Source organism: Narcine bancroftii, chromosome 8 (genome assembly GCF_036971445.1).
Source record: "Narcine bancroftii isolate sNarBan1 chromosome 8, sNarBan1.hap1, whole genome shotgun sequence".
Classification (NCBI taxonomy): Eukaryota; Metazoa; Chordata; class Chondrichthyes; order Torpediniformes; family Narcinidae; genus Narcine; species Narcine bancroftii.
This window is the reverse complement of record NC_091476.1, coordinates 3,293,362-3,320,562: the sequence shown is the minus strand read 5'-3', so window position 1 is coordinate 3,320,562 and position 27,201 is coordinate 3,293,362. Positions and strand designations below refer to the sequence as shown.

The window sequence follows — 27,201 nt, the reverse complement described above, 5'->3', positions numbered from 1 at the left end:
GATCTAGTGCAGGCAGATGGCATTAGCACAGATGGGTGACTAAGACAGCATGAATGAGTTGAGCCGAAGGACCTGTTTCCATGATATATACCTCTAAAAATCTATGTATTTACTTTCTATGTTTCTGGAGCAACATTAATTAAATCATTGTGCCAGATATCAACAGATTTTGTCAGGTGAAATAAGATTGTTAAATTATCACCAAAAAAAAAAATTATTTCTTTTGCATGTCTTTTTAAACAAGATTTCATTGTACAAAATTGTGCATTCAGGAATAAAACGACCAAATGTTGTTTTTTTTTTCATTTGGCTATTAATCCACTGCTAAAACTATGGAAATAAAATTGGCAACAAATGAAAATGTGAAGGCATTTTGTGAAGGTTGGGAGCACACAATGCAGTCCAGCTTACCAATGGAAGATATCTGTCCTTGCACTTTTAAACTTGGGGAAGATTATCAAAACCTATTGAGGTGCAATGCTTGTGAAATAATGGATAGGGTTTAGTCCCAGTTTCCAAATGTTTAATTGCAGAGCATGTATAGATTTTTGAAATGCTTTGCAATTTTGAAAGTGTTCCAAGTGAGCTCGACATCCTGTTGGTCTTTCTCTTGTACATTCTGTAACTTTGATAACTTGCTTCCTCACAGGAGATAAAGTGTTAGCAACCTATTGTTATATCTGTACTGGGAGTTCCAAACTGCTGAGTTGATCCTATTTTCATCTGAATCCTCACTTTTAAAATGTAGATTTATCTCTTTAGGATGTGCATTGATTTTATTTTTATGTCATTTACAAGAAATCTAAGATTAGTTACAATCTAGAGTTTCTGGAATCTTTAAAACAGCATTGACTACCTGTTGAATTTGAGGGACTTTATAAAATGTAAATGTTCACGACCAAGAAATTTCCCCAGATGAGGGATTTGGGATCAGAAACAGAAATGTCCCTTTTGAATGCAAACACATCACATTTAAAAAGAAAATTATTCATCACACAATGATATTTTCATCAGCCTAAATATTTTGGATGGATCAAGGAAAAAGCACAGTGGGGAGGAGATGGGACATTGTGAATAACTTTTGATCACTGTAGCAATAAGACAAGAAGATAAAATGACTTTTCGCTGTGTTGTAATCACCCATGAACCTATTCTTGTTGGAATAATGTGATCGGACAATAATTAAACCAAATAGTCTCATTTTGTTGATGTCTGCTTCTGTTCTGACGGGGATGATGGATGCTATGATGCTATTTCACCAGTTCTTCCAACCTACCCTCACCTTTCGTTACCGGGGGCACCCAGTCCGTCCTTTGCCATCAGCCCTGAGACCAGTTGTGACTTATTCAATGTCCTTCTCGGCACACAATGATGGATGTCACCATCATTTGGGGTGCTACAGTTGGTGTAACGCCTTTACTGCACCAGCAATCGGGACCGGGGTTAAAATCCTATGCTATCTGTAATGAGTTTGTACTGAGTCTATGTGAGTTTCCCTGGGCGGGGGGGGGGTCCTGGTTCGAAATGCACAGGGGGCATAATTGGGTGGCACAGACTCATGGGCCAAAATGGTTGTTACTGTGCTGTACGTCTAAGTTTAAAAATGATTATAAGTTAAAAAAACCCCTGCCTGTTTATGCTTTCAGTGCAAAAATGTAGGAAACCAATGGGGAAAGAGATGGAGGTCCCGGCTCGGAATTTTTTACTAAGTAGAGGGAATAAAATTTCCTCTGAGACTCTACTGAAAAGCAGGGAAGTTCCCAAATGTTCTCATAAAAAATGTGTCCAACGATCAATCCAGCTTTCTTGAACAGATTATCTGGTGGTTTCCACTTTGCTACTTGTGGGAATGCTGCTGTGCCCAAAATGGTTAATGGGCTCTCTACAATAGAAAACATAGCATGCAAATTAAGAACTAGGAGGAGATGGTTTAATCTGAGAGCAGGTGGTGAAGAAAGTGTTTCCCACGCTGGCCTTTATCGGTCAGGGCATTGAGTAATAGGAGTTGGGACGTCATGTTACAGCTGGACAGGTTGTTGGTGAGGCTACATTTGGAATGTCTTGAGTTCTGCTCACCTAGCCAGAGGAAGGCTGTCATTAAAGTGGAAAGAGTGCAGAAAAGATGTTACCAGAAATAGAGGGCATGAGTTACAAGAAGAGGCTAGATAGTCTGGGACTATTTTGCTTGAAGTGAGGAAGGCTGAGGGGTGATAATTATAGAGGTATATAATATCGTGAGGGACATACACAAGGTGGATAGTCACAGTTTTTGTCCCAGGGTCGGGAAGTCTAAAATCGGAGGAAATAGGCTTAAGGTGAGAAGGAAAAGATTTTTCACACAGAGGGTGGTGTGTATCTGGAATTCTCTGCTAGAGGAAGTAGTAGAGGTGTCTATGATTACATTTTCAATGTTCAAATTTCAGATTTTGTTGTCAGAGTACAAGCATGATATCACACACAATCCTGAGATTCTTTTTCTTGCTGGCCAGGCAGAATTTCTGCTATTAGTCGTGCAAAAAGTGTTCTCAGAAAAGATATGTATTCAAAAGAGAGAAATGTAAAGAAACAAAACAATGCAGAGAACAAAATTCAATAAAAGTAAATGTCCTTACACGAGTCTCTGATTGAGTTTGTTGTCGAGGAATCTGATGGTCCTGAGCCTGGTGGGATGCATCTTGTGGCATCTAGACCTCTTTCCTGATGGCAGTAGCAAGAACAGAGCATGTCCTGGGTGGTGTGGATCCTGATGATTGCTGCTGCCTTCCGATGGCAATGCTTCCTGGAGATTTTCTCGATGGTGGGGATGTTCTGGGCTGTGTCCACTACGTTTTGCAGGGCTTTCTGCTCTGAGGTGCCTCCATACCAGCCTATGGAGGCTGGTCAGCAAACTTTCCACTACACACCTGTAGAAGTTTGCCAAGGTTTCCTATGTCACACCAAACCTCGGCAAACTTCTGAGGAAGTAGAGGTGCTAACGTTCTTCATGATGACATTTGTTTGTTGGGTCCTCTGAGATAGTGACTCCCTGGAATTGGAATTTAATCACCTTCTCCACCTCTGATCCCCCATTGATCACTGGATCGTACACCTCTAGTTTTCTCTTTCTGAAGTTAATGTGCACCTTGGTTTTGGTGACATTGAGTGTAAAGTTGTGTTAGTGCACCATTCAACCAAATTTTCAGTCTCCCTGCTGTATTCTGAATCATCGTCCCTTTTTATACACCCATTACAGTGGTATCGCCAGCACATTTGTAGATGGTGCTGTCAAGCCAAGTCATACATGGCTACTTTGGATGGAGAAATTTGATGTTTCTTATCAACTTGTGGGCATGCACAGAGGTTATTCAGCTAACACACCTGGGTAGATATTTTCAAGCAAGAAAAAGGAAAATTTAAAGTTCAAAATTTACAACTGTTGCAGAATTTAATGTCCAGACACGATGCCAGTCAGATTGGACAGCATATGTGGGATAAGTTGAAGTTCAACATCATCTAATTGTACAGTACATATTACAACCAGATGTTTCTCCCGACCACTGTGCACACACACATTTCTAACACACCACATAATATATGTATAATTACAATAGAATCTAAAATAAATGTGTAAATATTTTAGAATAATTTACTCCAATCATTTATAAGAGACCCAAGGTTACAGGTTAATGCTTCAGGTCTGAGATTCTTCTTTAGAATTGGGAAAGACATCAGTGAAATGTTAACTGTTTCCCTTTCCACAGGTGGTGCCTGACCTGCTGAGTGTTTCCAGCATTTTCTATTTTTGTTCCTGTATCACTTTATCATCTTGGACAAGAGAACAATATATTCGGGGGCAATTTTAGTGATTTTTACATTATTTCAGAGATTTACAATGTTCTTTCTAACATTTTTCTTCAGCTTGCCATGGCTGTCACAAGGTTGTTTGATACATCTGATGCTGTGGAGCTCTTTACCCCACAGTGTCTGTACTTGAAGCCCATTGCAAGGCTGACCATCAGTGTGATACTCCCCAAGACCAAGGACTCTCCAAAGCTCATTTCAAACTGGGAATTGATGGAAACCCTGAAGAGGATGGCGTACCCAGACCAGATCTCGTCACTTAGAGTTTCACGGAGCACAATGGAATTTATACGCTTTGAGGCGGAGGTTGAGAATAAGAACTTAGTGCAAAGTGTGTGGGAAAGGTTTAATAACAAAACCATCAAGGTGAATGGAATCAATGAGATGGCAAGGGTTCTGGCAGTTGTGAGTCAAGTCAACTTTCCAAGCCCATCTGACTGGGAGTCCTTCTTCAAGACTGCAGAAAGCATGGATGAGACTTTACCTGGTGAAAGGCCTGATACCATTCACATGGAGGGGTTGCCTTGCAAGTGGCTCTCTTCAAAGCAGCTCAATAAGGAAAAACCCATGGAAGAGGTCCTTCAAAGGGTATTTGGACGATTTGGAGAGATTCGAAACATTGACATTCCCATGTTGGATCCATACAGGGAGGAGATGACAGGAAAGAAGTTCAATACATTGAACACTGGTGGACTTCCAACCTTTGAGGCCTACATCCAGTACCAGGAGTGTTCAGGCTTTGAGAGGGCTATGGCATCTTTGCGGGGAATGAAGCTGGTGCACAAAGGCGATGATGGAAAGGCTCTGGCGTGCAACATAAAGGTATGACCTCAAAAAGCTTGCATCTGACGTGTAGGATGATGAATGACTCTGTGGACAGAGCCAGAAACCCTTTATCAGCATAGATGAGTTGGGTTGAAAGGCTTGTTCCATGCTGCATGTGACTCTCACCTCACAGATTCAAGACCATCCTAGATAGAAGAAATGTAAGATGACACAGTCGTGCTGTGCCGGACCCTGTGTATAACTTTAACTGGATTAAAATGACCCATCACACTGTGAAGAAGAGCAGGGGGATTTTCATGGTTTCTTGGACAACACATCTCTTGACCAGCCTCTTTGAGTAGATTATTTGCTCATTCATGTTGCTATTTGTAAAGCCCTCTCTGTAAACTGGCTGTCCTGTTCCCTACATTCCACATTGACCAGACTTTGAAACTACGGGAAAACACAAATGGCCCAATATCCTTTTCTTTGGAAATCCTGATGGTTCGGCAACTGATTCAACTTGGTTCTGTTTTCCACACTTTTAAACTCTTCAGAGCCCCCATTTCCACACTTAAACTCACAGTGGCTCTGTTTCCTAGACTCACTGGGGAATCTTTGCCTGCACTCCTTTTAAACTCAGAGACCCTATTCCCACATTCCTTTTAAAATTAGAGGCCTTGTTCTCATCCTCTGCTTGAACTAACTGGAGCTGTATTTCCCACAGCAGGTCTATTTGCCACATCTCTTTAAACTCATTAAGGCCCTGTTACTCCAGTGTAATTTATCCAAGGCCCTCTTTCTCATGCTGAGGCCCTCTTTCCCATGCTCTCTTTAAACTTACCGGGAAGCTATTTCCCATACTCCGTCAAAATACACTAAATCCCTGTTTCCACACTCCTTTTAAACTCACTGGATTTTGTTTCCTGAGCTCCCTTCACAATCAGATGGTTCATTGGAAAATTTATTGCATCATTGCATAAAATATGAATGAAATGTGTGCCGTGGTATTAAGAGGACAAGGTAGAGGACGGCTGTGCAGGCCAAGTCATTGAGTATATTAAGATGGTGGATAAGTTCTTGATTTACAGGGAGAGGCAGGAGATGGGGTTGAAAAGGATAGTAAATCAGCCATGATGGGATGGCGGGGCTTAATTCTGGTCTTGTGTCTTATAGACTTATGGAATAATATCCAGTAATTCAGCATTATCAAAGTCGCATGGGTACAGGATTATATCTAGTTTATCAGACTTCTACTGTGTTTCACTTGCTGCAAAATACTTAGGCTCCAGCAGAAAGGCAAGTGAAACATAAATTGTTACAGAGAATGAAAATACTTCCTTGGCCAACATCCATACAAAAAAATCTTCCAATTCTCACATTTGCACAGTGTAGGCTGATTCTTGTTTAGCTAATGGAGAAAAAAATGTTAGACAAAGAGTTGCTGGAGGAACTCAGCAGGTCAGTCAGTATCCATGGCTAGATATAGTCAGTCAACATTTGGAGTTTGAACCTTTCATCTAGACTAGAAAGTTCAACCTGGTAGGTTGACTGACCATTTCTACCCACAAATGCTGTCGACACAAACATGCTGGAGAAACTCAGCAGATCACGCAGCATCCACAGGAAGTGAAGGGTAACAGAGGTTTTGGGCCTGGACCCTTCATCCTGAAATGTTGCTTCCCCTTTACTTCCTGTGGATGCTGCATGACCTGTTGAGTTTCTCCAGCACATTTGTGTATTGCACTCAATCCCGAGCAACTTCAGACATGAATGCTGTCTGTCCTACAAAGTTTCTCCAGCAATTCTTTGTTTGCTCTGGGAAAGAAACTTAATTTTAATTTGAGGGACACAGCAAGGTTGGAGGCATTCCTGGCCTATAGGTCTAGTCCACCCATAATCACTCATGCGACGAATTAATCTACTAACTCCGTATATGTCTTTGGAATGTGGGAGGAAACCGAAGCCCAAGGTGGAAACCCACCTGGACACGGGGAGAACAAGTTTTGTGACCTGTATCAATGGCTGTAGGTTTCCTTTTAATTACATTGATTTCCAGTGTACAGAAAAATCAAATCAATGGGTACAATCACTCTGACCCCATGTTGATTGGCTGATTTCTCGCTCTGACCCCATGTTGATTGGCTGATTTCTCACTCTGACTCCATGTTGATTGGCTGATTTCTCACTCTGACCCCATATTGATTGGCTGATTTCTCACTCTGACTCCATGTTGATTGGCTGATTTCTCACTCTGACCCCATGTTGATTGGCTGATTTCTTTGTGCTACTAAATGAAGCAAATCCAAAACGTGTTATTTTGAAGGTGATGCAATCTTCCTTCCTCACTCTTCCTCCAGGTGACCTTTGACACCACCAAGCACCTGAGTGACTTGGCTATAGAAAAGCGCAACTTGGAGAGGCAGAAACTCCAGGAGCTGGAGAGACAGAGGGAGGAACAGAAGCGGAGGGACAAAGAGGAGGAGCAGTCGAAGGAGGCTGAACGGTAAAACCAAACCCTCTTTACCCAATTCCCTTGGTGGGTCTGAGATCAATGAGGAATCCCTTTTACTTTTATCATTACAGCAGAATACAGTTCCTTCGGCCAACGAGGTGTGCTGACCTACCAAAACAAAACAAAACCCTCCCTACCTTTAACCCTCCTTTTTTTTTAATCCATGTGCCTGTCTAAGAATCTCTTAAGTGCTCCTTTTGTTCCATCCTCCACCACCATCCCTGACAATGCACTCCAGGCACGCACAGCTCTCTGTTTTAAAAGAAAACTTAACCCTGATGTCTACCCTAAACTTTCTTCCCTTTACTTTGTACAGATGTCCTCTGGTGTTTACTACTCCCACCCTGGGAAACAGGCGCTGGCTGTCAACCTTACCAACGCTTCTCATGGGAATAATAAATTAAAAACCTATCCAGGAAAAGTAAAAACATTCAGGAGAAAATGAGCATGTTCAGGGTTTGGTGTGGAAATATTTCCTTGATATGAAGAATTTAACTGAACAGTAATCATTTCTAGTGTGCTGTGATTTATTTTGCTTGTGCAGAATGAGTGAGTGCTCAGAATGTAACTGCTGTCGAGTTTGGCTTCATGGAAATGTATCCGTTCACTGTGCAGACTGACCTCAGTGAGGTCCAGCTTTGGTATGTTGATGAGTGACTGCCCAATTACAGGGTTGCTGAGGCCAATTCATTTTTGTTGCTGCTTTCTACAGACAGCACTGATGAAATGGTGTGTGCTGAATTCCCACAAAACCAGTGGCTGAACTGAATCTGCATCTGATAAATGTGAGAAATGGAGCTTACTGATTGCAAGATCATGGGAAAAATCAGACTATTCCAAAATTAGTCAGGGGAAGCACTTATTGCCCAGTTCTGATATGTTTTTGAGAAGGTGGTGGTCATCAATTTCTTGGACCACTGCAGTCCTTCTTGTGAAGATGCTCCTGCAGTTGAGGTGGGTGTTCCAGGATATGGACCTGGAATACTGATATTTTCAAGTCAGGATGGTGTGTTTTGGAAGTGTTCTCATGCACTTACTGGTCTGTAATGGGACAGGAATGGCTTGACTGGAGGAGGCAAAGCTAGTTCTGGAGCATGGGTCTTCAACATTTAATCCAAAATGCTGTTTGGTCTCATCATCTTCACTCGTCAGTGTTCTGAGCCACCTCACTGGGAGTGAACTGAATTGGCCAAAGACTGGCTACTGTCTCAGAAGGAGGCTGAGGAGGAACCTCTGCTTGGAACTACTGGGTAAAGGTTGGTTGCAACTGCATCAGCCTTTGACTCTTATGCTTTGGGCTCCACTATTGTTGAAGAGGTTCATGTTTTTCATTGAGATTCAGCAATAGTAATGGGGCCTTCTGGCCCATGAGCCCAATAACACCCATGTGACCAATTGACTGAACCCATACGTCTTTGGAACAAGGGAGGAAACTGGTGCATCAGGAAGATACCCATGTGGTCATGGAGAGAATGTACAAAATCCTTTCAGACCCAGGTTTCTGTCACTGTAGTAGAGTTGCCTTAACAGTGCTCCCCACCATATGTTTGATGATCCACCATGTGTTGGGATTTCAGAGTTGCTGTTGACCAATGTGGGAGGGGAATCACCTCACCTGCCTATTTGGTTCTGGTCACTGTTTTGCATGGACTTGTTGATCTAGCTTCTGAGCATCTTGTCTGTTCACTAGAATATAGGAGAGCCGAGGGCATAAGGGAACAGGGTAAATTGTAGGTAATTATATTTTTTGAATTAATTAATCTTCCAAATCTTTAAAATTATTCCAAAGTATCTTAAAATATGTGTGCTTTTAAAAGTAATGTATTTTTGTAAATATTTTTAGCATCTTTTTGAATCTATTGAGAAACATTAATAATTTTCTGCAATGAACATGGCTTGGCTGCAGTGGCGGATTAAATACCACCTGGGCCCTAGACTGAGCTTCAGTAAGACCCCCCCGGATCTTTCTCCCCTGCCCCACAGCCCCCAGCCTTCGTTGAATAGAATAAAGTGAAATTGTACCATTTATTAGCCTTTGGGTGTGATGCCCTCAAATATTCTAAATGTTTCCACTGGTATGTGCTGGGAATTCACAGTTGGTGTTTGGTTGGAGGAGGAGAGAATAAACTTCATGAAATTTAAACAGAATTTTACCTTACAGAAGCCATTTGCTAGCCCCGAATAATTTGAAAAGCCTGTTAGTTACAAAAGGATAAATAAAATTAGTTCTAAAAAAAAGTCTTGATACAAAATAACAGGAGGGAGAGGCCTTTTTAAAAAAGTAAATCTCCCATGAGAGACACTGCATGGGCCGAGCTCTGCTGCAGGAGACAGACCTTAGACTCACACTCGCGTACAATGCAAGCATTGATTGTCAGGTAGCATTAGGATAGATGGGACCGAGACCCACTGCTGATTGATAGGTGAACGTGATGCTCTGCAAGCCTTGATTGACAGGTGGACCCAGGACTAATGTGAACCAATATTAACAAGTGGTTATATTGGTGTACCAGTGGTTGTGATTCCCCCCCCTTACTTTCCAGGCCCCTAGGCTTCAACCTACTCAGCCTAATGGTTAAGCTGCTTAGCTGGCTGTTAAATTACTTTTGGCTCTTTCATACTTGGGTTTTGTTCTTTCCCACCTTTTGCACAATGAGTGTGGCAGAGAGACCATTGTCGACTGGACTGTCTTGAGAATACAAGTCAACAAAGGTGAAATCACTAAATTGTGTTGGGAAGATTATCGAAGTGTTGGTCTTTATGCAAGGGGATCTATGTTCTGGAGTAAACACATCTGGCTGTAATTACGTAGAATCCCAGAAAATCCTCACCTGGAATATTATGTACAGATATCAAGGATGTACTTGGAAAAGTGGGAAATACAGAAAAAGGTTCATCAGACTAATACCATGTGAGGAGTTTAATCAGACTAAGTCTGTACTCTTGAATCTAGAAGAATTATCTCAGTGAAATTATTGTGTGCTGTGACCTGGTAGATGTTGGGTGGTTGTTTCTCTCCACTGGGCTGCTCACAATAAAGGACTACAGTCTCAAACCAAGGAGGTAGTGTTTACAGAGAGGAGATGTCTTTACCCAGAGCAATGTTGAATCTCCAAAATTATCTTCCGTGGAAAGGCTGTGGGAGCTTGGTGACAGTATAAACTCAAGAGAAAAATGGTTAATTTAAAAAAAAGGGATCAAGGGGTTAGCTGCAAGACGAGGCAGCTACTTCTCATAGGAAATTCTGAGCCATAAACTGCTGAATCAAGATTTGAAGTTCAGAAATTATTAAGAAGTGGGTTCATTGGGAAGAGTTGGGTACCACAGGTTGAAGTGGACGGTGTAATTGGATTCTGTGAAAGAATGATTCCTCGAAGAAGCTGGTCATAGGGATTGATTCATTGAGAGGGTCGGATCCTTCCTCCTGTCTGCCAGAATCTTGATATTAATATTTATTAACCCTGCCAGTTTAATAAATCAGTTCCTGGGTAATGTTAATGGTGAATCCTTCTCCAAATTATTTGACATTATTATTGTGATTGTTTAAGTTTAAATTAATTTGTTACAATGAACCTAGTAAGAAGGGTTCTTCTACAAACAGGCTGACAGGTTGACTCTCACATTCACACCACATATAAAGAGCACAATTACAGAGTATTGGATTGCAATGAAACAAAAATCAATTAGGACCAAGCAAGGGTAGGATGGGAGCACTGGTCGAGTGGCTGTGGTTTTACTAATTTAAATTATAAAGAAATATACAGCAGAATCCAAACAACTGAACATTTTTGACACTTGAGTTGTTTAGTTATTCATGTCATTTTTGAATCAAACACATTTGAGGCAATTTCTGATCATAACAATTTGTTGCAGATATAAATACAATGTCTAACATTTTGTAGTATGTTTGAGGGGTATGCATAATAAACCAACATTTGTGGACTATTCTGGATACAGGTTTCCAGAGCTCACCAGATCACTAACACCGCCTCAATTAATTACTGTAGAATATTACAGGCCCTTCAGCCCACAATGTTGTGCTGGTCTATGTAAATCTACCTCACAATAATCTAATTCTTCCCTAACTCACATCCATAACCCTCTATTTTTCTTAAACCCATATGCCTATCTAAGAGTTTTGAATGTCCCTATTGTACCAACCTTCGCCATCACCCTGGCAATGTGTTCCAAGCACCCACCACTCTCTAGGTTTAAAAAAAAGCCTGCCTCTCACATCTCCTCTAAATTTTCCTCCACTCACCTTAAACAGATGTCCTTTGGTATTTATTACTGTCAACCCAAGAAAAAGGCATTGTTGTTCATCTTATCTACACCCTTCATAATCTCACAGACCTTGATTAAGTCACCTCTCCTCCTTTGTTGCTCCAAAGACAAAAGCCCTCGATCTGTCAACCTTGCTTCATAAGAAATGTTCTCCAATGCAGCAAGCTTCTTGGTAAATGTCTGCACCCTCTCCTAAGCATCTACATCCTTTCTGTAATAAGGCAACCAGAACAAGCAAATTGAGATTAGATAATTAAGTTTATTGTATTAAATATAAATTGAAGTACAGTGAACAAGTTGGCACAGAAATAATTTCAATTCTCCATTGTATTTTAACAGGCCATTTTCTCTTCATTTTAGTAGAAACATTGAGTCAACCAAGTCAAATCAAAAATAAAATATAATTTGGAATTTTGTCTGTCAGTCCTAATATTTATTCATGATCTCAGTTTACTTTCTATGGAACCTTACTGCACAAAATAAATTGCTGTGTTCCCTGACAGAGCAACGGGATGTGAAGAATTTAAGTGCTAGGCGTTCTTGCTTGCCTAATGAAGGAGTGGTAACAGTACATGTAACCACCTCATGTTGCAGATGTTCAGAATAACCAAAAGTTTTACAATTCTGTCTAAATGTAAAGCTGTCTCCGCACCTGTCATACAGGAAAGTCTGTAATCTTCAATATTCATTTAATTCAACTATTACAAAGATGTCTGATGGGTGGCAGGTATGGGAGAGGGGCGGGTAATTTTAATCTGACTTGCCCAATTTTGCAAACTACCTAGTATCGCTCACAGTTAAGATGAACCAAAGGGAAGTGGTGGTGTTCCCACTTCTGTCATGTTCGCAACTGACAGTCGTTTTAAATTGCTGCCCTTAATTTGTGAACTCTGACTAGGAACTTGAACATTATTCTAAGCATTTCTGATGTACAGGGACTCCTTGACTTGGGGAAATTCCACTTTAGACAAATTCTCCTATACATTTTAAAAGTGGTTTTCAAGAAATAAATAATATTCATTAATGATTAGATCAAGTGTCTACTCCATTAGTTTAGTTGAGGGTAAAGTTAGGGTGCGTGTTCGATGAAATGAAAAAATTATAGCAAGTGGATGTCAAACGATGTAATGTGGGTTCATGAACAAGACACACTTTTCTGACTTGCTCTTAAACTCTGTCGTCTGCTAAATAACAAGTCTAGTTGTTATCTTGCATGTGTTCAAAAGGAAATTATAGCAAGCATATATAAACAGTGCTGAAACTACAGAAGGTAGAAAACATAGGGAAGTCCATCAAGGGCTCTGACCTCCCATGCATGGCAGATATCTGTGTGAGGCACTTTCTCAAGAAGGCAGTCACCATCATAAAGGACCCTGATTTCCCCCCCAGTCACAACCTCTTCTCACTGCTACCTTTGGGAAGGAGGTATAGAAACCTCTAGGTTTAAGACCAGTTATTTTTTTTCCATTGGCTAGCAGGCTCTTGAACTTCCCCTTACTACCTCACCATAAACTACTGTGGGACCACAAAAATCTCTCTTGTACTATTGCGATGCAACTTTTTGTGGCACTAACTCATTGTGAATATTTCTCATTTATCTTTCTTTTATGTCTTTTTGTGTTGGTGTAATTTAATGTATACTTTTTTAACAGAAGAATCTATTTGGCTGAAACAAGTATGAATTTTGGTGCATTGTATTTGTGTGTATGACAATAAACATTTCATTAATTGTAATTTCACTTTCACTGAGAGAGAACTTGTGGATTTCAGCTTAGTGATTCAACAAATTTTAAATAAATGAAGAACGGCCAGAAGTGGTGTAAATTGATCTCAGTTTCCTGAACTGTCATCTTTAGAAAACGGAGGGAAGAAGAGCGGGAAAGGGAGAAGAGGCGGAAGGAGAAGCTGAGGAGAAGGGAGCATAGGCAGAAAGTGTGTGAAGAAAGACGTCGTCTGCGCAAACTATGGAAGGCAAAAATGGAGAGTGAGAAGAAGAGAGAGGCCAGTGCATGGGAGGAGAGAAAGCTGGTGCTAGCACAGAGGAAACTGGACTCCGACAGACTCCTCAACATCCTTTTAAAAGGTGCAGAAGTAAGTATTTCTTCAAGTGAATTGCACCACCATCCTTCCTCTATTTCTTTCCCTTTAGTTTTCCTGTTCTCCAAATGGGACTCATCCTGGTACTGATCCAAAAGGTACTGACCCCACCAGGTGTTGCTCCTGTGCTGAACAACCCTTCCACCATTATCTATACGAAGCTATGGATCCTGTTACACAATCATGTGCACACTTGAACAATTGAGTTTATTTGTCACAAAATACCTAGTACTGTGAGAAGGTTCTACTCTGAATTGACTAATCTCTAGCATTACATATAGCCATGTATAGAGTACAATTTAGAGAGTATAGGATTACAATACAAAGGAAGACCAATTAGTCCCAAACAAGGGCAGCATGAGAGCATGGTTGTGGGTTCATTCAGGAGCCTGATGGCTGCAGGGTCTTGGTTAAGCCTTCTTATGGGAGAAGAGTATATAATGGGTATAATGTTTTTTTCAAAGCACATCCTTGAATCTTTTCCTGGTAATTTATTTCCATGAAAGAGCTCTGAATAAAGTGTGTGTTTTGGGAGCCTGTTGAACAGAACTGATAGATGTGACCAGGCACCACACTAATGCTGGGGGAAGACAGGCAGAATAGTATCAGACTTGAGCATTTTATGGTCTTTCATAGTCAGTTGCACTCACTTCAAATCAGAGGGTTGTGGCAAATCTGAACACTAAAATCATGTGAAATAATGATGTTGTGGTACACTGTCTTTAAAATGAGGTTAAAAACTCTCAGAGATATCAAAAGGGATTTTCTTTCTGAAGAACAGGGAATTCATGCCCAATGTTCTAGCCAAATAATGATCTCTTGGTCAACATTATTCAATTAGATTAACTGGTCACTGTAAGAACTACCTGTCTTCTAATCATTGTTTCCAATATCAAACACTGACTTTCCTTTAACAATAGAGGTCCTTATTTTCTCTAAAGTGCTTTGTGTGGACTTGAAAACGTTGTGAAAGTTGTTCCATGAATGCAAAGGTTTCTCTCCCCCCCCACCCCCCCATCTCCAATAATATTTGGTTGCTTTTGGATTTAAAACATTGTTGCAGTTTGCTGCTAAGCCACAAGGTGGAGCATTTCAGCCATGGTTGAAAATCCTTTGAATTTGTGCTAAAATAAACAAGAAGAAGAGTAGTTAAGATCTTGCTGGTCTTGGCCCTGATTCCACTTCCCTGTCTGCAGTCCACAACCCTTGAATTCCTGCTGTCCACACCTCCTGCCTGGCAGCCCCCGCAACTGGATTCAATTCTGATCTTGTGACCTGCCTCTGGATTTTGCACGTTCTCACTTTGACTGCCTGGGTTTCCTCCAGGTACTCCAATTTCATCCCATGTCTCAAAGACAAGTGGGTTGGTAGGGTAATTGACCACTGTAAATTGCTTTTAGTGAGTAGCATCTGGGACAAGTGGAGCAACTTACTAGTTCCAACACAACTGCCCCTTCCATGGTCTGCAGTACAATAAGATTTCAGCCTCTTGCATTAAACAGTGAATGGCGTGTTGCATCTATCCACCTTCTGCACACTCCACACTTCACTTCTGTACAGAAATTAAACAAGCAAGTCTGCAGACACTGAGATCAGGTGCAATACACAAAGGTGTTGGAGAAACTCAGCTGGTCATGCAGCTTCCAGAGGAAGTACTTAGATAAATCCTCCCTGCACCTTCCTGACCAGAATGTTTTAAAAAAGTACTCCAATTGCGACTGAAGTATTGCATTTATAAAGTTTTCTCATCATTTATTTGCTCTTCTACTCAATGAGTGGAAAGAGTCTCTTATTTCTGACACCTAGAGGGCCAAATGCTTCACTAACACCTTTCCCAACCTTCAAAGGTTTGTGCACATAAGCACAAGGTCTATGTTCATGTGAGTGTTTTAATTTGGTCTTTGATTATCATTCCTATAAAATGTGGTACTTTTTATTTCTCTGCATTGAAATTAATTTCCCTTGTGCCTGGTCATTCCACTATTCCGTGCATTTCTGTACCCTTTTCCACATTCCCATCTTGAAATGATTCTCACTAGACCTGCAAAATCATTTTTAAAAGCAGTGGTTCCAACCTTAATGCATGGTGAACATGGGGCTGCAGCCTCGATAATGCAACTCTCTCTGTCCCTATTCTTAAGCTCATTTCCAATCCTTTATTTTATTCTACAAGATTCCACTTTACTGTGAAATGTCTTTGATGGACGGGGGGGGGGGGGGGTGGAGGGAAGAATTTCCTTCCTGGTTCATCCATCTCTATTACAGCATGGATGAACGTTGTAGGCAATTAAAAGGGTGTAATTCGTGCGGGGAGGGGGAGAGTTGGGTGTTGGTGACACAGGTAGAGGGAACTGTGGAGTAAGAATGTGGATGAATATTTACGGGGTAGTGGAATGAATAGATTAGGTTCAAAGAAAGCCCACCAGAGGAATGGAGAGGGCATGAAGGGAGGAAACCATGATGTAAAGATCACATGAGACATCCAGGGTCATGAACAGACTACCCAGGTGAGGCAGAGCTTTACATGCATCTTGTCCCACAGAATCTACTGCATTTGGTGTATCCAGTGTAGCCTCTACATTGGTGGATTGGGTGTCCACTTCAAACACCTGTGCTGTTTATGGGTCTAAACAATCTTCCTGCAGCCAACTATTTTAATTTGATCAATCATCAATGTCCTAGGTGTGAAAATCAGATACTCAACTTGCCCAGGGCTACCAAAGCATATTAAAGAGAGATATTCAATGTCACGGTAGTTTACACGCGACTGTCTAAGTCCTGGAATATGACACGTGATCCACTGGGTGTAATTCTGTAAACACCCAAGAAGTCTGACACCATCTAGGGATCTGTCCACCACAATAGCGTGGATCTCCCAGTGGTCAACCATTTAATTTCCCCATCCCATTTCCTTGCTGTCATTTCTGTCCATGGTCTCATGTACTGCCAGACTGAGACCTCCCGCACATTGGAGGAACAAGGACTCCTCTTCTGTCTGGGCACCCTCCAACCAGATGGCATTAACATCAACTTCTCTCATTTCTGTTACCCCCTTTTTTTCTCAGCTTAAATAATTATTGAATATTGTTAGATTTGATGTTCAATGAATGGTCCTTTTACCAGAAAGGTTTATTTTATTTGTCCATTGTTAAAGGGTCAGTAATCAACATTGTGATGTATTTACTGTATTGCTTGATTTCAGGGTGAGGAGAGTGGAAAACTCGTAAGAATCTATTCTCAACTGATTGTACATATACATCTACAACTCGACGAGACAGGGTATTTCTGGACTGTAGTGCAAAAATAGACACAGTACACCCGACTCACAAACAACATATGTATATAGTGATCCAAAATAAATATATATAAAAATAAGTTACAGACTTCTAGGATCATTCAACAGTTTCACTGCCTGCGGGAAGTTGTTTCCTGGTTTTTATGGCTCCTGTACCTCTTCCTTGATGGTAGTGTCTCAAAGATACTGTGGGCTGGATGGTCAGGGTCTTGGATGATTCTCTGAGCCCTCTTTAAACACTGCTCCCCATAGATATCAATAGAGGGAAGGGAGTCCCTGGTGATCTCAGTGGTTTTAATCACCCTCCATACTGACCTCTGATCTGATCTTTTGCAGTTGCCACACCACACTATGACACAGTCAGCCAGGACACTCCCTGTTGTGCTCCTGTAGAACGTTGTTAGGATGTGGCCAGTAGCCTTTCCCTCCTTAACCTCCTCAGGAAGTGTAGGCACTGCCTGACTAAGTGTGGGTCCAGGATAGGCCATTCTCTAAATGGATGCCAAGGAACTTTGTGCTGCCCACTCTCTCTACAATGGAGTCATTGATACGCTATGTAGTGGGGAGTTGTCCTTCATCCTCCTGATGTCTACAATCATCTCCTTGGTCTTGTCTACAATGAGATTCAGGTTAATGCTCTTTCACCACTGTACATGCCTATCAACCCCCTTTGTAAGCTGAGTCATTATTGCCGATGAGACCAACTATCGTGTGTCATCTTCAAGCTTGATGATTCTGTTGGAGCAGTCATGAGTTAGCAAGGTGTATAGTAGTGGGCTCAGCACGCAGCCCTGAGGTGCACCAGTGCTCAATGTGACGGGTCTAGAGTTTGCTCTCAATTTGGACAGACTGGTTTTACAATCAAGAACTCCAGGATCTGATTGCAGAGAGAAACTGAAGGGTGAGTCTCTTTTTAGTCTGGTCCTGAGGTTTGGCACCAGCTTGCAGGGATCCCTTTCAGACTTGAATTGTTGCTTGACTCTCAGCTATTGAAAAGCTACTTATCTACATTGTACATTTCTCCCTAAGAATTGACCTAAAGACATTACATCTGTGAAAGACCCAGTCTTCCTGCAACTCTCTCCCCTCTCTTCCTCCGCCCACCTTTCCCCTGACCCCCCCTCCTCTCCCCTCCACCCCCCTCCTCCTCTCTCCCCCCCCCCCCACCCCCCAAGCATTGGTTGTTGGCAAGCAGAAACTGTGTTATCGTTTTGGACATACCTTGCATGTTGGCCTTCTTCCCCAGCAGTTTTCTCAGTTTTATGATGACAAGATTACACCTCCTGGACATAATCTTAGAAAATGTATTTGAAGTTGTGTAAACTCCAAGACATTGACCTGAGGGGGAAGATTAGACATGGAGATGATGGGCTTTCTTCTGTGTTGTGCAGATTCATGTAATTATTTCTTTTAATATTTTTATTTAAAATTTTTCAAATGTATGATCAATTTCAACATATTAATACAACATGGAAACAGATAAAAATCTAAAAACTACATACATATCCCCCCCACCTGAAAAACTCCTCCCCAAAATCCCCCCCACCTTCAGAATAATCAATACAAGAATAAAATATAGTAAATATAGAAAGAAAATGGAAAGACTTTCAAGATTGTATAAAGGAGTATCTTACAACACATCTACTTTACCAAAATCTTTTAATACATTCTTGTGGGTTCAGAGGTACAGGAAGACCAACATTATAAATTTAAACTTAATAATTGGGTATTCAGGCACCAAACTTGTAGAAGCACAGCATATTTATTTCTTAAATTTTATATGTAATTTTAAAAAAAGTGATACAACTTTGAATCCCTGCGTTCCATCCTCAAATACATATCTGATTTCCAACTAACTGTGATACATCTTCTTACCACTGCTAATGCAATTTTAACAAACTCTAATTGGTATATTGATAATTTTAATTTAGGTCTTGTTCCTTCAACGTTCCCTAATAAAAATAAATCTGGATTTTGTGGCAATATGACATCTGTAACTTGTTCCAAAAAGTTTGCTAATTCCAACCTAAAAGGTCTTCCCTTGGAACAGGACCATGTTGAACGTAAAAAAGTTCCTATTTTTTCACCGCATCTGAAACATTGATCTAATAAATCTGACTTTAATCTATTCAGTTTTTGCGGTGTAAGGTATAATGATGTAGGAAATTATTACTGAACTAATCTATATCTTACATTAATAGAATTAGTCATATAATCTCTACAAAGATCTGCCCATCCTCGCTCATCAAATGTAACATTTAGATCCACTTCCCACTTATCTAGACTTGTGGACTCCATATTTAGGAGTTTCTGATTGTAGTAAAGAATACATGACAGAAGTACATTTCTTAACAATTCCTCTTCTGATAAGAATTTCTGCCTCACTACAGACAGACTGCAACATGGTTTGCTCCTAACCTAACTTTCAAATATGATCTTAGCTGAAAGTAAGAGTATTTTGAGGTATTCCATATTTACTTTTCAATTGTTCAAATTGACCTCTTTCATAACAATCTTTAACATTTATAATCCCCTTATGAAACCAAATTTCTAAAAATTGGTTGTCTTTTGAAAAAGATATAAGGGAATTTGAGACAGAGGCATCTTAGGTGATGAATATCCTCTTGCACCAATTTATTTTGTGTGATTCTTGAAAGTAAGTCGATTTGACATCTGATCATTTGATCACACCTAATGCAGTGTGTTTGTGGTGTTTTCTGAAATAATGTACTAATGCTTCTTCAACACCCTCTCCAGGGGAAGGTCAGTGGGTACATGGGGACTTGTATACTTTTCAAATCACAAAGGCATAGACCATTCTGGCCTGGACACGTGCTGATGTTCCTTCATTGTCACAGTCAGAATCCTACTTTATCCTGGGATTATTTCATCACATAAGTTGAAGGGGCTCTGGGAGGCCCATTATCTGCTACTCAGGAAACCTGGAGTGGGAAATAAATACCTGGGTTCTGAAAGCTGGGAGCATAACTCACCAATATCTTTCAACCGCACAATTATTTACTGTTTGTGTTTGTTTGCAAAAGGAAATGAAACTCCAGAGGAACCACCTTTCTGAGAGAGACGTGGTGAAGACTTGCCAGAAAAGGATGGGGTGTGAGCTTGCAGGGGACAGCAAACCAAAGAAACCAGATGAAAACACAGTTGGGTGCCAGGGCTGTCAAAAAGTGAAGTCAAAAACCTGGCAGCAGATTGAGGTGTCGAATGAAAACATTGATGGAAAGGCGTGCAAATCGTTGACTAGAACAATGGAATCGCCTCCTTCCCAGGATACCAATGTTCCTCCTACCTCCTCATTGCCCCCCATTGAGTGGAAGGAAGAGCAGAATTTGCCCTGTCTGAACCGAGCTGGGAAAAATGTTCCAAATCCTGATGACTCCAAGTCATTGCGGATTACAGTGACACAAGACTGTGGCGCACACCTGTGCAACTCACACACAGTTGGTCATGATAACTGTTCACGGAGAGTAACCACTGAAGCCCATCCGATCCGGCATCACCTTTATGAACATGAGGACTTTCTCAGTTGTTTTCTGAATCATCGTCAGTACATTTACCCCATGGATTCCAAATGTGCAACTCTCTTCCAAGGTGCCAATAGCCACAGAGACCTTTCCAACTGGTGTAGGACCGTTTCTGGCAATGGGGAAAGCTTTCAAGTAGATCTGAAGAACCAGTCAAGCCCATTTTATACCAAGGCTACAATGCACAACAGGTTGCCAGATTTTGACCGCTACTGCAACTACAGATGGACAATTACTGTTGGTGAGTCAGGGGTGCCACAGAGAGCCTTCAGCAGTCAACAGCAGAAAGAATGCAACAGAGAGTTCCAGGTGCAGTGGAAGGACTCAGGCAGCCAAATGGATTTTGAGAAAGAATCTGTTAGTGGCTACCAGCGACACTTAAAATATTTTGATGACAGTGGTGCCTTGGGTTACAACTTGAAGAAACAAGAAGGGAGGTTAATCAGCCACACTGAGAACCCAAGAATAGAAGTAAATGATCCATGGATATCTTGCAAGGAACCATGGAGAAATCCCATCACAAACTGGAAAGTTTTAATTAAAAATTCTCAGAATGAACGGGTTCGGCCAAGGCCAAAAGAGATTGATCAGTGCCAGCATGTGAATTACCACCAGAGCAGCCAAATGTCCTCCCAGTGCAGGGTTGAACCAGATTGTACCAACAAGGAAAGCATAAATGAACAGAGGAAGTTGAATAGAAAAATGAAACGTCTGCATGAAAGTAATGTTTGTACGTTTAGTGCTAATATTGATGGGTCAAATGGCAAGTCAGGTTTTCACCAAGATACCTCAAACCACAAATCTAATAAAGAATTGGAAACTCACAACAGTGCTGATCAACCCGTTCCAGCTAAATCGAAGAGTGACCCCAAATATTCTTGGAAAGAAAATGAAAGCAAGAATGTAAAAGAACCTGACCATTCCAACAAACCTTGCAGTGGGTACCAGAGGAAAGATTCTTGGAATGGGAAAGGTTCGAGAGAGATTCCCAACAAAGAGGCATTCTTGGCCAATCAACTCTGTGAAGGTTTCAGTGAGGAAATAAAGCACAAAAAGCAAAAAAAGAACTCAAAGACCAAAATCAATCCTGAAGAGGAGAACAAGAAACAGACACACAATCCCATGGATTCCAAGAGGGATTTGGAAACTTCTTGGAAGAATGAAAGTTTAGATAACTATTCCAGTTCTGAGAGAAGTTTTGCCATTCATCATTCTTTCCGTGGAAATTATTGGCCTCGTGAGAGAGATTTTGAGCTTGATTTGGGGGCAAATGGAACTCAGGGACATTTTCACAAGCATTTTGCTAAGTGACTAGACTTAGTGATTTTAATGTGTGTGAGCAAAAGATGGAAAAGTATGAAGTTGATATGAGGATCAACTCCACAACTTCAAGTAAGTAAAAGAGGGATTACAATGAATTAATTCAGGAGTTGAGAGTACAAGGGACTCAGCATTCTATCCTCCAATAATTTAGCCCCTTTTATCGAAATACCAAACTTTGTAAAAAAATTTCCATCTGATCTTGTAATAGTGTTTTTCAAAGCTGAAATATTTGAATGAACTGATTTGAACAGTGCAGCAAACCAAATGTATCTTGGGCATCAATATTGGTTGATTAAATTCAAAAAAGTATCACTGTCTGTCTGATCAATAACCCATCATTCATATTGAACTGATTATGAGAACATCATAGAGAGTCAACACACAAGAGTAAGAACATTTCCTACAAGTTTTGCAACTGAAGAAAAAAACCCAAAATACTCAAAATGCCTCGTTCTAACAGTGCTGTCATTCCCCCCCAATTACTGCAACTGGAGCAAACAAGACCTGGCCTCCATTTCAATGCTCTTTGTGGACCATATTGTGCACAGGTTAGCACACATGACAAAACCTGAAAGCCAGTTCATTGACCAATACTCTAAGTGGCAATAAGTGGAAGAGGAAAGTGCTGCTTCAATGTGATTTTGTTCTTCAACAAAATCAAAGATGCACCAGGTTGAAACAGAAGTCAGAGTCTAATGTACTATCTGATCCCCCACATGAACTCAGTGAAAATGACAAAAATGACATCTTTAATTTCAAGATTCCATTATGGTCATATAATCATACAGAAAATGTAATATTACATGAAGTTTCCTTTGCCTGCTGTGGAATCACCATCAGAACTGCCTGACGCCCCTTACAGTCGCACCATCCGCACCAGCCGCAGCGCTGCTGGTACAGCAGCTCCAGCAATCCCGCCATTTTTTCAATCCTTAGCAACACTATTTGCCCAGTCTTTTTTCTTTGCTTTATCACATATCATTTTGCCCATCACCCAACTCACTTTGAAATGTTGGTTGAAATAATATTTTGTTCATTTATTTGACAATCTATTTTGTTAAAACATAGAACAAGACAGGAATACGCCCTTTAACTCACAATGACGGTACGGTTAGAGGAACAGTTTGGGCGGAACAGTTAGTGTAGTGGATAGTACAATGCTATTACAGCACCAGCGACCCAGGTTTGAATTCGTCACTGTGAGGTTTGTACATGCTATAATTGAGGGTGCTCTGGTTTCCTCCCACATTTCAAAGATGTGTAAGATCAGGAGATTAATTGGTCACATTGGTGTATTTGAGCGGCATGGGCTCACAGGCCGGAAGGGCTTGTTACCAGGCTGTATCTCTAAATTAACTATGCCAAATTAAACAAAATCTTTTCTGCCAGTACATGATCCATATCCCTCCATTCCTGACATATTCATGTCATATTGTCAAACAGCATGGAAACTCCATTCCTGACTAAAATGTCCCATCCACACTAATCCTAATTGCCTGCATTTGGCTAATATCCCCGATAAACCCATCCTATCCAATTTTTTTCAGATACTGAAAAATTGCAATCAGCTCCTCCAGCATCCCTACCACGCTCTGTGTATATTTAAGAAACCCCTCAGGTTCCAGTTAAACTTCTTTCCCCTCACCTTACTCCTGTCCTCTGGTTGCTGATTTTCCCCTACTCTGGAAAAAGTCTGTGTGTTCACCTGATTATTCTTTTCATGATTTTGTTCACCTCTTATCCTCCTGTGCTCCAAGGAATAAAGCACCAGCCTGCTCACCCCTATTAGTGCAGGCCCCAGAGTCCTGGGAACATCCTCATGAATATGTGCGGCATCTTTAGAATTAACAAAGATGCAAGTTCTAAATAATGTTCCATTTTCAGTGATTAATCTGTACTGATTGAATTGTTGTGTTTTAAAGTTTAATTTTAGATTGTCAAATAAATGTAATGGTTCCTGTGCAATGTTTGTAAATTGACCTGCATCCCTTTGATTGGTTTGGTGGTTAATGTTCAAAGGCAGAATATCTAAAGGTAAACTTTTCCCAAAGTAGATTTCATTCACTGTTCATTTTAAATTGATAAATACTTCCATTGTGCTGGTATTAGCAAATTTCAGTTATACAATAAGCTTCTCATGTCTTGGTGGAATTCTACTTGATTCTGAAAGCCCACTCACTTGGTTGATAATGTTTTCCAACCACCCATTATAACATATTTAGGAATATTAAAAAAAATACTTTGCACTTGTATCACAAGAAATGCAAGAAAAAGGTGTCATGATGTCTACCTGATTATGATTCGATCATTCTTGCTAAACTATTTCTGTTAGATCCAATAGATGGCAAATGATGTGCTCTTATTTGTATCAACCCGTTTGTTCCTTAAATGTAAAAGGAAAGAAGTGATGTGATTATTTCCTGTAAAATATTTTATCATTCATCTGTACGCAACATTGTATTACTGATAACAATATTAGAGACAAAACGTCAAGAACATAATGTGAAAGTAGTCCCAACTGCATTCTAATTAAAAACAGCTTATTGTTCAAATTATTAAAGACTGATCATTTTCTTGCAGCATTCCCTCCAATGAACTGCATCAACTGTGGCACAATCAGGAGGCAGTCTCACCAGCGTGCAAGCTAGAAACATTGCCACGTAAATCTGGTTTGGTTTATCAGTGATACTCAAGAGAAACATTAACCTATGGTTGTCAGTTCCTTCACTCTATATAAAGAACTGGGGAGCGATTGTACCCCCCAATTACGCTCACTAAGATTAATTTTCAGGAGTACCTCCTGTTCCAGAATGCTTTGGGATTTATAGAACTACAGGTTCACTGACTTGGCTTTCAATCTCTGCTTCATCTGGAAGGTCTCTTGGGTCACTTGCACTTCTAATGTAGTGCATTGCATTTGGTCCTCAAGTGATCCTCTCAATGTTGGAAAAATTAGACAATGATTGAATGATTGCAGGAATTAATCAGAATTTATTTCATAAATGTCACTAAATTTGTTGTTTTGTGGCAGCATTACAGGTGCAAATATTGTTATAAATTACATTAAAAATAAATTAGTGCAAGAGAGTGAGGTAGTGTCTGGGGTTCATTTCCATTCAGAAACCTGATGGCGGAGGGGAAGAAGCTGTTTTTGTGCTGTTGGTTGTTCATCTTCGGGCTCCTGGACCTCCGTTCTGATGGTAGCAGAGTGAACAAGGCATGGCATAGATGGTGAGGGTCCTTGAAGATAGAAGCTTCATTCTTAAGACACCAGGATATCTTGTTTGATCTGCAAGGGTGACTATGAGCTTTCTTCTCCCTGTCACTTCTCCTTCCATTCTGACCTCTATCTTCGGCTTCCTCTACTTTTCTAGTGATGCCCAACACGTAGGAGAGCAGCACCTCAACATCCATCTGAGTCTGTTGCTGCCCTTTGGACTCAATACTGCAGCGAATGCAACAAGGTGACATTTTTTCCCCTCTCTATAGATGTTGCTGAATATTCCCATTGTTTACTTTCTGTTCTATCACTGATTGCTTGTATTTAAAGTAACAGTTGCCAAGATAGTGTTTCTCTGCATCTTTTCGTGGACATTTTTTCTGTTTTCTCCTCTGTTCCTCTTTGTTTAAATTGGACTATCAGAATCAGGAATTATTGTCATGAACGAGTCATGAAGTTCATTGTTTTGTGGCAGCATCACAGGGCAAACATACATAACCATCTTAGAACATTACTATAAAAAATAAAATAATAATAACTTTTAAAAAATAATAACAATTACAGAGCACAAAAAAGTAAGGCAGTATTCAGGAATCTGATGGCGGAGGGGAAGAAGCTGTCCTTGGGCCACTGAGTACTCGTCTTTAGGCTCCTGTTTCTGTTCCCGATGGTAGCAGAGTGAAGAGGGGATGGCCTGGGTGGTGGGGGTCTTTGAGGATAGAGGCTGCTTTTTTAAGACACCGCTTCATGTAGATGTCCTCAGTGGAATGGAGTCTGGTGCCTGTGATGTTGCAGGCTGAGTTAACAACCCTCTGAAGTTTATTCTTGTCCTGAGAGTTGGCACCTCCATACCAGGCAGTCATGCAACCTGCCAGAATGCTCTCCAAGGTACACCTATAGAACTGCCTCAGATACTTCACAGAGTACAGCTGCTGGCAAGGCTTCTTTGTGATTGCATCAATGTGGAGGCTCCAGGACAGGTCCTCAGAGATGTTGACACCCAGGAATTTGAAGTTCTTGACCCTCTCCACTACTGAGCCCTCAATGAGGACTGGGTTGCATTCCCCTGACTTCCTCCGGAAGACCACAATCATCTCCTTGGCTTTGCTGATGTTGACTGTAAGATTGTTGTCAATCTCCCTCATTGCCATTTGTGATTCTGCCGAAAACTATGGTGTCATTGGCAAACTTGTAGATGGAATTGAAATAGTGCCTGGCCACACAGTTATGGGTGTATAACAAGAAGAGCAGTGGGCTAAGCACACATCCTTGGGGTGCGCCTGTGTTGATCAGTGAGGAGAAGATGTTGTTACTGAGTGGCAGTCATTGAGGGAGCTCACACAGCTCTTCTTGGGTACCGGGATGTTTGAAGCCCTTTTGAAGCAGATGGGAACCTCAGACTATCACAATGAGAGGTTGAAAATGTCTGTGAACATTCTGGCTTGTAGGTTGGCACAGATTTTCAGTACCCTGCCAGATACACCATAAGGGCTCGACGCCTTGCGAGGGTTCACCCTCTTGAATCATGTTCTGACAGATATCACAGGGTCATCAGCTTTTTCAGGATTCTAGAAGGCATTGTTTGGTGGTTCTTCTCAAAGTGGGCAAAAAAGGTGTTCATCTCATTGGTAGTGAAGCATCACAGCCATCTAGTATTTGCCTTCATTTTGTAGGCTGTAATGGCCTGCACTCCCTGCCTTAGCCAGCATGTCTGTCTCTAGTTTCCTCTGGAATTGTCACTTTGCTTCAGAGATGGCCTTCTGCAGGTTGTACCTGGGTTCTTGTAAAGTCCTCGATCCCCAGCCTTAAACTCCCCTGTTCTCACCCTCAGCAGGTTGCAGATTCTTAAATTCATCCAGTATTTGTGCAGGTCTTGATGAAGTTGGCGACACCTGTTGCATATTCATTCAAGTCTATGGGTGAGTTCTTGACTATGTTCTAGTTCACCAATTCAAAGCAGTCCTGCAGACACTCCTCTGCCTCCCTCAACTGCACCTTTGCCATCTTCACCACTGGTGCTGTGGTCTCAGTCTCTGCTTGTATGCTGGGTGTAGAAATACAGGCAGGTGATCAGACTTGCGGAAGTGTAGTCACTGTATGGCTTAGTAGGCGTTCTACAAATACTGCCTCCCCTGGTTTTTTCAGATTCTGGTGTTTGGTCAGAGTGATGGGGGTAGCCCTTGGGCTGCAGCACTGTGTCTGGAATGTTCACGTTTAGCCATGTTTCCATAAAAGTACAAGGTACAAGGACTGCCTAAAGAAATCTCTTGGTGCCTGCCACATTGACCACCGCCAGTGGGCTGATAACGCCTCAAACCGT

At 41.1% G+C, this 27,201-nt stretch overlaps 1 protein-coding gene and 1 long non-coding RNA gene across 3 annotated transcripts in view; one reads left to right on the top strand and one right to left on the bottom strand.

The window, feature by feature from the left end:
• The window catches only part of LOC138740258 (A-kinase anchor protein 17B-like), a 26,182-nt gene extending 1,969 nt beyond the window's left edge, over positions 1 to 24,213 (top strand). The window contains 5 exon segments of the mRNA XM_069892623.1: positions 3,898 to 4,662; positions 6,966 to 7,111; positions 13,261 to 13,495; positions 19,841 to 21,644; positions 21,647 to 24,213. Of these exon segments, the coding sequence (XP_069748724.1) occupies positions 3,904 to 4,662; positions 6,966 to 7,111; positions 13,261 to 13,495; positions 19,841 to 21,644; positions 21,647 to 21,738 (3,036 nt within the window). The 5' untranslated portion in view covers positions 3,898 to 3,903 and the 3' untranslated portion in view covers positions 21,739 to 24,213.
• Positions 10,968 to 27,201, bottom strand: LOC138740259 (uncharacterized). Of its 2 annotated transcripts, none has more exons than XR_011342777.1 (3): positions 23,952 to 27,201; positions 18,018 to 18,134; positions 10,968 to 11,615 (listed from the first exon to the last, which is right to left on the bottom strand). It is a non-coding gene; the product is annotated as an uncharacterized lncRNA (long non-coding RNA). The 2 variants fall into 2 exon arrangements; XR_011342778.1 differs by lacking the exon at positions 10,968 to 11,615 and adding an exon at positions 14,519 to 14,625.